General features: G+C 31.1%; 1 protein-coding gene across 2 annotated transcripts in view; it reads right to left on the minus strand.

The window, feature by feature from the left end:
- Window positions 1-1,179: 1,179 nt before the first annotated feature.
- The window catches only part of cpx (synaptic transmission protein complexin), a 449,267-nt gene continuing 437,557 nt past the window's right edge, over window positions 1,180-12,889 (minus strand). Inside the window, exon 4 of one of the 2 annotated variants that reach the window (XM_069839638.1) lies at window positions 1,180-10,417. In XM_069839638.1, the coding sequence (XP_069695739.1) occupies window positions 10,344-10,417 (74 nt within the window). In that variant the 3' untranslated portion in view covers window positions 1,180-10,343. The remainder of the gene's footprint in view (window positions 10,418-12,889) is intronic. The other variant, XM_069839639.1, reaches the window with a different exon arrangement.

The raw sequence follows: 12,889 nt of genomic DNA on the forward strand, positions 1-12,889 counted from the left end.
CCAACATTGAGTGCACACTAACTCTGTGTGACTTAAATTGTGGTTTTCTGTTAACGAACAGTGACGTGTATTATGCAAATCAAGCTTGCAGGTATAACTCCCTGTAAAGTTGATTTGAATAATTTCGAGGGAAAAATTGTTCCGGGGCCGGGTATCGAACCCGGGACCTTTGGTTAAACGCAGCGGCGTATACTGGTTAAAGGGTTTGGGCTACCGCTGACCCTATTATGACACAAAATATATCTAACAATTACTTTAATTTTAATTACCATGGTAAAACTAATAATACAAAATTATTACATTATGTTATATTATAAACTTTTTCTTTTGTAATTTCCTTGGGCTACCGCCGGTAGCCCCGGTAGCTCGCAAAATACGCCCCTGGTAAACGTACCAACGCTCTCCCAACTGAGCTACCCGGGAACTCTACCAGACATCGATCCATTGTATTGTATTCTTCACCTGACATAATTAGGAACATTAAATCCAGACGTTTGAGATGGGCAGGGCATGTAATACGTATGGACGAATCCAGAAATGCATATAGAGTGTTAGATGGGAGGATGGAGGGAAAAAGACCTTTGGGGAGGCCGAGACGTATGAAGATGGGAGGATATTAAATGGATTTGAGGGAGGTGGGATATGATGATAGAGACTGGATTAATCTTGTACAGGATAGGGACCGATGGCAGGCTTACGTGAGGGCGACAATGAACCTGTAGGTTCCTTAAAAGCCATTTGTTGTTGTAATTGGGCAAAAGAAATTTGAGACGATTCAATAAGTGACGGAGAGAATAAATGAAAATGTGTATCTAATACCTACTCACTTCACTTGTGTTATTCAGGTTTTGGCATATTGCGGATAGATGACCCATTTTCAAGTTGCACACCACTTCGGTGGACCATATTATTATTATTATTATTATTATTATTATTATTATTATTATTATTATTATTATTATTATTATTATTATTATTATTATATCAAATAGGAGAAGCTGTATATACATAACTACTCGTGTGTAGCTTAATCTGTTTTTCAGTTACCGCATTATCCTTTAGTAATTATAGAGTGTACATAGAACAACTTTCGCGAAAAAGTGACGGGAAGGAAAGTAATGTACATGTTGGGTTGATAAGTAAATAGGGAAGGTTTTTCTTCAAAATAAGAACACAAAACATTTTGTTATCGTTTTATTCATTTCAATGTTTTCAATGTTAATTCATCTTTCAACAGAGCGACTGTGGGTATACACAACATGTCTTCCATTCTGTTATATCTACTGTAACGATTTTTAATATATATTTTTCATTTTCCTTCCTTGCATACTTTTCGAAAAAAAGTATAAATTGCTCCATGGAACTTTGTGATCCACAAACATAGTAAAACAGTTCCATGAAACAATTTTTCATTGAAGGAATGAATTTCACTTGTAATGGCAGCTTGTTTTGCATGTCACTACGTGACAATATCAATCCTGGATAGGCTATGTTGGTGTAGGGGAATTTTGGCATCTGAGCTAAGTCTAGATTTAACGAATCGTTTATCATTTTACTCTTTAGGGATGAAAGTAACAGATATGCATAGTCACAGGACAGTGTGATATTGGCAATACAACTGCGTGTCTGTTCCATATCGTAATTTAATTTGCAAACTGCCAAATAAATGAAAAGTAAACCTTCCTCGTGCAATTATTATTTAATTCTATTTATATTTTAAATTATTAATCTAAAGTAACTTTGTATTATCAACCTCTACACATTGTTAAGAAATAAACATAGAACAAATATATAATTCATACAATTACTTCGGAAGAGGTTCTCGTGCTAAAAGAAACGAAGTATAAAATTTGATAAATATACAAATTATTTCACTTCGGTTTATAAAACAGGGTACATTTGCATTACCAACATTTAAGTATCAATAATTCTCAGTAATTGTTTGTTGTTCACAGCAAGGTCGCTTATAGTAATAACTAACAACAATATATTAACAACAACTGTTTAAAACAAACAGGCTCCCTATAATACAATTCTTTATTTTTAGAATTAACACAACTCTCATGTATTTAGGATTCTGTCGCTCTGCACTGTCTTATGTTTTGGATTTCATGTCGGGTACATTCAACGTCTCACTCATTCTACACGACTCCATTCATATGTTTGTCTGAACTCAGTTATCAGGAAAATTACAGGTAACACAGTTTTGTAACTCGCAGAGCATGTGCCATATTTTATTATATTGACTAAATTTCGTGTTTTCCTTAATTTAGTAAAATTATTTTCATAGTATGTTACACTAGAATTAAATTGTAATATTAAACATATCAAATTTAAAATAACTAAAATATTATCTTGCTTAAATAAACATTGGCATAGTTTCTACAGGAATGTCTTTCCATCTTAAACTCAATAACAATAAAATGCAATTAATTTAAATCGTAACAATCTCCTTTACGAATATTTGGTGCCGATTCATAATTTTTATTAATAGAGAACAGATCGAACCATATGGATCGAATTTTGAAAGTAAATAATGATAGCGACAACGGTACATCAGTGCACGTACGCTCTAGAGTTAGGCCCGTTACACACTTCAGCGATATATATGTAATAATATATGTTTGTCGAGCTATGGAAAAGCTTTCTTTTAGCACGGAGTAACGCTCAGCTGACATTGGTCGGCTAGCGATTTTTTGAAAACATACCTACGTACAAAGACGTTATATAATGTACGTATTTCCCGCTCCCACAGATAACCTAACCTAATTGTAGCATATAAAATTTATATTACGTGAATTAAATTGAACAATTAATACAAAGTCAGATGTTCAGATTTATGTAACTTCATTTCTGTCAGCGCATATCAAACCCAAAGACCTTGTGGTTTTTGATCAAACTGCCTTCCGTATGACGTAATGAAATTCGTGTTTTAATTATCAATACAGAGATGGCTCCATTGAGTAGCAACATATTTCTCGCTGTAGTGTGAAGACGTTAGGCTAAGCTAAGCCGTGTCCACACATTACATAGTTCATAGCTCTCGTTGTAGTGTGTAACCGGTCTTAATAATTGTTTATTTTCGATGCGTATCTTTAAGGCCAATTTAAAATGTTTATATCAAACACTTTTAATAATCCATATACGTTTCCACATATATTTATTTATTTATTTAAATTTGAAATTTGGTTGAAACGAAAAGTTACCGTTGCTATTTTGCTGCGAGAACCGTAATGTAAATGACATTTTTCTCTGTGCCATACTGAGCAGATTTTAGATTTCACTAATAATTTTTTAAAAGGCGTGTATAAATTAATCTCTGCAACTGTAAGGCGTAATATATATCATCTGAATAACAAAGAGGAGGTAATATGTCATACATAATTGGACACTGTCTTGAAAGCGTCAGTTATCGTCCCTATAGGCGGAATATTTCGAAGAGGAAGGAAAATCTTAGCGACATGTTTCGTTGATTAATGTGCACACCGGATGCTGTTCATATAAACTTGGAGAAGTAGCAAGGAAAACAATTTCTGTATTCAAAATTACATAATTAATAGAAAGATGGATACCTCCATTGCATACAAAACCAATTGACAAAATTATGTTTAATATTTCATATTTTATTTTATATTCTTTGGTGATGTATGTCTATATTCATAACGGTACTATTTATTTCGGAACCGACATTTTAACATATAACCAGAGATAATTGATTTGGATTTGGAAAATCGAAATTGAATTAATTTAATGGAATGTTTTAGTTAAAATTAATTTCCGTTTACGTTAGCTTTCTTTACATTAATTTACATTTATACATTAAAGTCACGTTTTGCATACCCTGCAGATGAGATGAAATAATAAAGTTTAATCCTTTCGTGTAAATAAAGTCAATTTGTTGCTTAAACGGAAAACGGCACTTTTATCCGTGTAGGCTATATTTCTTGTACCTGAGTTGAGACAACACTTATGTTGGAGAGAGTATGTAATCTAATTTCACAAAAAAGAAACGAAAGCAATATTAACGTAAGCAATTAGGGTTACTACAGAATTCATTCTTGCCATTCATAACAAGACAATATACTATTTTATTTAATAACACATGTCAGATGTCGTTGTAGCAAGTTACACTTCCATTATAAACTGATATCGAGGTTCAGAGAATTCTCTTTATTGTTGTTATGACGTCAAAGTTTGTGTTATAATTAAGAAGGTATCCACACAAACACATAAATTCATTTTAAATGATTTTTAAATGAAATGTTCATACTTTCAGAGCTGACATTATTTTGTTTGCATTCCGCCATTATGACCTCTTCAACGAATTAAGACATCGCCATTAAAATTAATTTTGACCATAATATTAATCAAAACTGCGTATAATAAAATTATATTTTCAGTTTTGCTAAATGAATTACTATATATTTTTCTCCACAGTATGATAATTTGTATAATTCTAATTTGAATTTGTAAAATAAAGTAATACATATTTACTACTTGAAATTTGTTGGCGTGGTTGGTTGTCAGGGAGTGTATATGCATTAACAAATATCTTCAATTAAATAAATGAAGATAAAGTCATGTTGACTTATTTTCCATTAATGTGGAAGTACAGGAATTTTCTTTTACGACGAATATTTCAATCTAGGCGTTCCTATACTCTTCAATTGTTTTAGATTTTATCGTCGTCTGCCTCCATTCACTTGGAGGTCTTGTAAAGGAGAGAAATTGCATAACACAACAGGTACTGGTTCCTTAATTCGTCAAAGAGATTGTAACGGCATAGACTATACGTAGTGTTATAGTTATTCCGGTATGAAACTTGTCAATCCTGTACTTGTGTATCATTGTTGCTAATACAAAGTAAAATAGTTTGGTAACGTATTTACAAAGAAATGCCAAAAGAGGAAAGATTACCATAACAACATATATGTGTACTTAGTCGCTCTTACTAAAATGATAACGGTAGTCGAACTCTAAGTGTTATTTTTAAAAATTCTACTTCATTTTTTCAATATGAAACAACACAATTAATTTGGAATAGAAATTAACAGGTATTTACAATTTCTTATGATCAGTTAGTACATAGGGTGAATTTTAAAAAGAGGATTGGTTACAATCACGGGCAGTCTATCACAATGTTACCTTCCTTGGTGGAGGAATTAGTTTTAACACCAGTTTCAGTCTACTATTTTTGGAACACACGTACGGAATTTTCGTACTATATAAGAATCGATTGGATAAGGCTGAATTAAGGGGAAGAACTGAGTGTATTTTATCTTGAAGTGAACAAAGTAATAATTTCTTGATTAAAATAATAACACTTAGATCACAAATCAATATAGATTCAATTGCTATTATTCTACAAAGTCGGGATGTTAAACTTCAAAATTTCCATTAAAATTAAATTAGTTGTGAAGCTATGTAGGGTAATGTGACGTGATATGAGTCGGTAATAACAGAATACAGTTCAGGTCTTCCCCGTATCGTATAGTTCGATACAAAACACCATGAGCCCGGGAGAACATAGACCACATAGCAAAGCATCATTATCACTTTTCATACTCTGCTGTCATAATGAACTTCCATACACTGTCCAACTCACCAGAAGTGTAAGGATTCAGAACAGGTGTAATTTAATTCGTTCGGAGAAGTTCTGTATTATTACTGTTACAGTTTCAGAGAACAAAATTTATAGTTAATAATATTAATTGTCCTCTAAGCAACAATGTGGAGTCACGTGGCGTGTTTTAACATAATTTGACGGCCATTTTAAGACTGCAACAAATGCCACTGTTAAAAGGACTCAATAAATGTCCTCGTTAATTAAAAAATAATGAGCCTAACTTTCAGAAAAAGGTTACCTGTATACACTTACGCAGCGTAGTTAGAGTTACTCATATACGACGAAAGTCTTTACTGAATCAATGAATGTTTGATGCTGTAATTATGTTAATGGAACAACTCATTTGAGAGCAGAGAAAGTGATAATATTACTTAATAATCAACTGGATGACCTGGCCACATGGCAGAACTATTCTTCACCAGTTCTACCTATGGTCTGTCTAGAGCAAAAATATAAATCCATCATGTGAAATAACATTTAATATTAATACATCAAGAGAGAAAACGTTTAAAACCGTAAAACCTAGGGCTCCATGTAAATAAATCTAAAAATGCATCTTACAAGATGCTTCTCTAAGATCTAAGAACCACATTTAGGCATAACCTACAATACTTCGAACTTATGGTACATCGGTTTGATTCTGAGGTGGAATTTACATTGAAAGGTTTCTTTCTATATAAAATGTGGTGCAATATTTTCACTTTTCTTTGTTGACTAAGTTATACTGAACACAAATTACGAATCGTACACAGATAATTTTAACTATAGTATAGTATATGAGACACTGTATAGTATATTTTATATGTTCGAAATATTCGACCAAGACACTTTCAAAGAAAATGATAACAATTTTATGAATCCTAAAGTATACAAGTAATCTACATGAAAATCACGCTGGTGCCTCTTCGGATATTTGGTACGATTTGTACTTTCTGACATCACTTACAGGTAAAAACATACTATGCAGTATATACTATAACTAAGACATGTAAGACGTTATGTTTAAGAATTACACTTTTTTGATAGTCACTGTTGAATGTATTTTATACATTTAATCTTGTTTGGATTAATCACACATAAGGAATTAATGTTCTCACCAGTTTGTATATATCAGGATAACATCTAGGTTATGTACAGATCTGTGATGAGCATATTTAGTGAACTGCACCGCCACAGCGTCCCTATTTCTTTGTGGGTTAAGCCTTTACAATGGTTCTTTCAGCCAAAGGTTGACGGTAAAATATTAAACAGAAGCTTTAAGATTAGAAGCAACCAGTTTGTGTTTGCGTTATTCAACATTTCATTATAATTCATAACACAACTAGAATTAAATCATATCTATAAGTGAATTCAAGAAATTTCAATATTAGAAATTCAACTTCTCATTACTTAAAATATGCGTGCTTGCTGAAGATTAGCTTTAAACTAAGTCAATTACAACAGAGGGAAACATTATTTTACATGGTTGGGACTAAATACCATTTAAATACGTCAGCTCCTGCTAAGGAAGCGAAGACCTGATTTTTAAAGTATTCATTCTTGACATAAAACTAATCTTCAAAAGTAAATTCAGACAGAAATATGTAAGGCGAATTTTTGTCCCGGTGTTTTGATATATACTGTACATATCTTATAATTCGCACATTTAAAAGCTTCTATATTTAATCATTTTAATTGCTTATTTTAGATAAATTTTCATTACATGTATTAGATGAAATAGTTTCCTATGAAATAAATTATACGGGCCGAAAGGGAAAAATACATATGTTGAAATGAAATGAAATTACGCTTTCTCATCCAGGTGTTGGTCCATGGTCATATCGATTCACCCAAATTCCAAGCTTTTAATTTACACAGACAAGCTATTAGAAACATTTCTACACACTGCTAGCGACATCTAGTGAAGGTTAAGAGCAATTACAATTAACATAACAAGTGAAAGTGAAGGTTACAAGGATATTTTCTTTTGTTCTTGAATTCATTATTATTGTTACACTTAACTAAAAACACATTTTGTCTTTTCAACAAAATATATCCTATATATATGTTGAAATGTACTAAGCTATATTAATATTCATGTTATATACTTGCATTATTGGATATTAAACATCTGTGTGGAGTACTTAAGTAACTTATATCACGAAATAACTATATTTAAGTAAAAAGGATATTGTGACTATATTGTCACCATTTGAATCTGTACTTATTCATTTAAAAAACTAATCACAAATTATTGGCTAATATGGGGTAGTTTAATTTTTCCGACAGTTGTCGAAAAATTAACCGTCTTATATGTTTGTTTCAATTGTGATACGTATAGTTATTGACACATTTAAGCAAGAAAAACACACATCTCCTTTCATTTTCCACAACATTTAAAGTTTCCCCTCAATTACCATTATTCATATGTTACTATTTTAATCTCTTACTTCTAACAATACACATCCACCTTCAATTTTTCAGAATAATGTTTACCATACTAAACAAACACACAATATATAAACAGTTCAGTGTTCATCCATGGGGAGATGCTTCATAATATTATAATTGACAATGAAGAACAGTCAGTACAAACTTTGTTCAAAGGTCCATATTATTACATAGTTTAGATTCCTACTTCCACACACATTATACCATTCATATTTTAATATCATTCTGGTCAATATTTCTTACATTAGGAAACTTAATATGAAGGAAAAATTTAATACGTCAAATCTATAAAGATGATGTTCCGAGAAAATTGAAGGTGGAGATCTAATTACTTTTTAAGCAAATCTTTTATTAGAAATAAGGTATTTCCATTACATCATGCCAATACTTGCCGATCTTCCAATATTATTCTGGTGTCAAGAGGTAGAATAATTTTATTACCATACGTTAAATGTTCCACCTGCCTATAACTGAGGGGAAAGTCTAAAATGAATAGAAGTTTAATACAAAATATATCACTAAACAAATGAAAAGTTAATATTGAATAATTGAGCTATATCAGCTCTGTTTTAAATCTGCAGATTAGCTGTTAAATCACCACAATATTTGGTGACGTAATTACCAAACACTGATGATTTACAAAAGTATAACTGAACAAACATTCCATGTTAAAATTGTTTAAAATTTTAGAACAAGAGACAAGCAATATGCAAGTGAGCAAGACCCAATAATAAATATCATGTGCATTTATTAGCACATGGAAATTAACTGAAGTCCCACATAGAAGGTACACATCAATAGCGTTACAATTAGTACATCGGAAACATTTGCTGGCTGTGTGAGGGAGCTGCCGAGCAAGGAAGAAGAGGAAGAATATGCAATAACGAGGAAGGTTAGGTTAGGTTAGATTAGATATTAGACAATTTCAAACTAAAATAATTTTCTTCATCCGAAGATTGCGTCATATTACAGTTAAAAACCAATAAACCACATCAGTGGTGACAACTTAGATAATTTTGATATTCCTTCAGATTATGTAGCATTACGTCATTTCGAGTGAAATTTTCTGTTAATATGTAAACTAAATTAGAAAACTGGTTCTGAAACTTTAATATTAATTTCGACTGTTGCTTGTATAAATAAGATATTGAAATTGTCTTCCGTAAACAACGTCGTTCGAACAATGTGCATAGGAACAGGGAGAATTCATGACAGAGATACATACATGAAAAGGAATTTGGATGATTGCAACCGGCCATGGCAGGTTAGGGTTCTTTTTCTCTTCTCTATAAGATGTGGGAGTTCAGACTATAGCTACAAAGTGTTACGTATATTCCACTTACAAAAGTTAAGTCTATTTACCCATTTTATAATAAAACAACTAACTTAACATAATTAACAGGGATTTTTATTTACAAAAGGATTAGTGCTGTTCACCCAACTAACAGAAGGGGGCATCAGTTACAGTCTAGCAGAACACGAGTATATTAATTTTAACATGTTCATTTTTGTTACTGTTTTTGTTTGTTCAAAATTCTATCGTATAAAACTTCCATGCAAATATTTATAACTGAAAGTACAAAAATGTGATACATAAACTTCCGTTCTTTCACACTTTCACACAAAGGGTTAACTTACATATTTTGAAAGTGTAGAGTAGCTACGTCGAGGTGTAGACGATGTCTTCTTGTCGCATCCATGTAGCTTTATAAAACTTTACAAATGAAATTCAAAATTTGAAAACGTCCGTTTCTTAACAACAAACCTGTTAAACATATTTGAGCTCCTATTTAATACTAATATTGTATCATATTTTGCGATCTAAAGTAAGAAGATACAAATGTCTTGAGGCATTGAAATTTACATTTCTGTACAAAGAAGTGAAGTTAATATTTTTCTTCTTCATCCTCGTCATCAGCTCTAACTTACAATTTTACATATTAGTATTATTACTTCTACAACCCACAATAAAAACTTATGCATTCTTGTTTATGTATCTTTCATATTATATATACTTTGACAATGCTACAAAAACTAACAGCATGGCAAGCATGGTTATTTTTTTATTATAAATTAGTGAAGTGTGTTATTTACTCTTCATATTTTAGTATTATTTATTATTGTAGTTGGTCGCTACTATATATATCGCAGTCTCTTGTTAAATCAACTTAATTTAGTTTACAAAAATCATCATGAACAGGCTTTGCGTAGCTGTGTCTCTTATTTCGACCGATTACTTGCCGTCATTTTAAGATAAATCGATTTATATCGATCCTTCACTAATATCTCACTGGAGAACACATTTACTCTCGATCGTAGACTTGAGCTCGCTCACTTGTGTCTCTATCGAGTTTTTCAATTCTGAAAGAAAGCAATTCTGAAATTATTAAGAGTATGAAATGCTACAAAGTTGGATCGGTGAAATAGGTTGAAGAGACGATGCCGTGTAATTGAAGATATCTCTGAAATGACACGTTATGAACTCGTAAGATGGTCACAGCATTTAAATAGATCTGTGGCTGAATTATAATTATTATAACCAGTGGTCGAATTGGACCGGTATGAGCCGGTATGGGATACCGGAAGTAAAATAACATGTCAAAAAGCGTACCGAAGTAACATTTTAAATTTGACTGATATTAGTGAAGCTGATCACACAGTCATTACGCTAACCAATAATGTACCTTCTCTTAGAAAATTTTTCAGTAGTGCGTGAAATATACGTTATTCAGCGCGCGCGGGAGCAATGTCTTATTTAAGAAATCCCCAAAATAGTAGTATCACAAGGCAAGTTTTTGCATACCAGCAGTAACTTATTTCAAATTCGATCACTGATTATAACTATTTGAAGTTTCCATTTTCTTCGATACTGAGGTGACCACATTACGAATTTACAGAAAATAATCAACTATCTACAAATTAAATTTAATTCTTATGTTGTCTTCATAAGAACAGTTTGAAAAATTAAACTTTATTTTATTCAATAATAGACAATTTAATGCAATTTTGCTTTAAGTAAATAATAAATAAATAAATAAATAAATAAATAAATAAATAAATAAATAAATAAATAAATAAATAAGGTAAAGAAGGAAATAAGTAAGTAAAGAAATAAGTAAAGAAAGAAGTAAAGAAATAAGTAAAGAAGTAAGTAAAGAAAGAAGGAAAGAAATAAGTAAAAAAGTAAAGAAATAAGTAAAGAAAGAAATAAAAAAATAAGTAACGAAATAAAGAAGTAAAAAAGAAGTAAAGAAATAAAAACGAAGAAAATAAATAAATAAAGAAGTGAAGAAATAAAGAAGTAAAGAAATAGATAAGGAAGTAAAGAAATAAATAAAGAAGTGAAAAAATAAATAAAGAAGGAAATAAATAAATAAATAAATAAATAAATAAATAAATAAATAAATAAATAAAGAAGCTAATAAATCAATAAATAAATATATGAATATTGATTTGTAATTACATTGTTAACTGAAAATTATCAGCCAAAAATATACGAATAATATGAAAAAAAAATTAAGATCGTGTTTGATGAAACATATATACCATTAGTCTCAATAGCCACAGTGATGAGCTCCTATAAGACAACATCTTACTTAAATTTGAATTGATCTTGTGAGACAATAAAGTACAAAGTAAGGTAACTGAAAGTTGTATATAAGACTCGTGTTCGAGACAAAAAGACAAAAATAGTCTGACCTCCGTAAATGATGATTGAATAATTTCTTATTTTAAGTCAAACAAGTAGAGCGTACCCATTACATACGTAACATGCATTTTTGTGACACAAATATGGTGACATTGAAAATGTGGATTGCAATTCGTGTAGGGATTGTCATGCGACTGTGTCAACATCATCACTCCATCAATAAACTTCAAGGTGAGAGATGTCTGTAACACTTCTTAATTTAACATGAGCAATTTTTTTCCGTTTCGGAAACTTGCTAAATTGTTACTGTAAAATATTTTAATTTATCCAAATCCATGAAAAGACTTGTTAACATTAGAAAGCGTGTAGAATATTAGGAATGGGTCTCAAAAGTGTAATTAATTCAATATCTGAAATTTTAGAACGAATACCTTCAATGTTAAACTTACTGGAATGCTGAATTCTACCCAACTACTTCGTAAAATCAATATAGCCTACGTCACTTACGGTGAGACATCTATTAATTGCTCAAAACGTAATAAATGTTAAAGCAGGCTGAAATTTGAAAGCATTTAACACCAAAATTAAATATAATATTGATGAAGCGAAGAGAGGTTTTAATACATTATTGTATTTGGTTGGAGAATTTTTGGAGTTTGCTTGCCTCGTAATTTTAAGTACTCCTCACTAGATCAATTCTACAGGAATCAGGACTTCTTTCAAGAGCATTTATTACTTTTTTTTGTTTATGAACAATTGATATGTATTAAGTGACATTCAGGGAAACGGATTAATTACAGTGAAACGCTTTTAGATCTTCTTACAAAGTCCAAGGTTAGGGGTACAATTTCATGGATTGAAGAGACAGAAACAAAAACTTATGGCTATTTTTTTGAGCATTTATAATGTCTAATGATTAAAACCTATTATCACAAACTTCTAATGCTCATTGTCCTCTCCTTAAATACGTAAATTTGAGATTGCATACTGCCTTTAGCGATGTCTTTTCGAGAGGTCTGTGTGCTTTATTATGATTTTTTCATATTTTGGCCGAAAAAATTGCCCAACTTATTAGAGCTTTGTTACTTACAAAATTTAGTCACTATTTCTGTGCCTTTAAAGCAATGAAGTGATTGAAACATGAGTATTAGCCTATGTAATTTTCATTAGCTATAAATACAAGG

Source organism: Periplaneta americana, chromosome 11 (genome assembly GCF_040183065.1).
Source record: "Periplaneta americana isolate PAMFEO1 chromosome 11, P.americana_PAMFEO1_priV1, whole genome shotgun sequence".
NCBI classification, from domain to species: Eukaryota; Metazoa; Arthropoda; class Insecta; order Blattodea; family Blattidae; genus Periplaneta; species Periplaneta americana.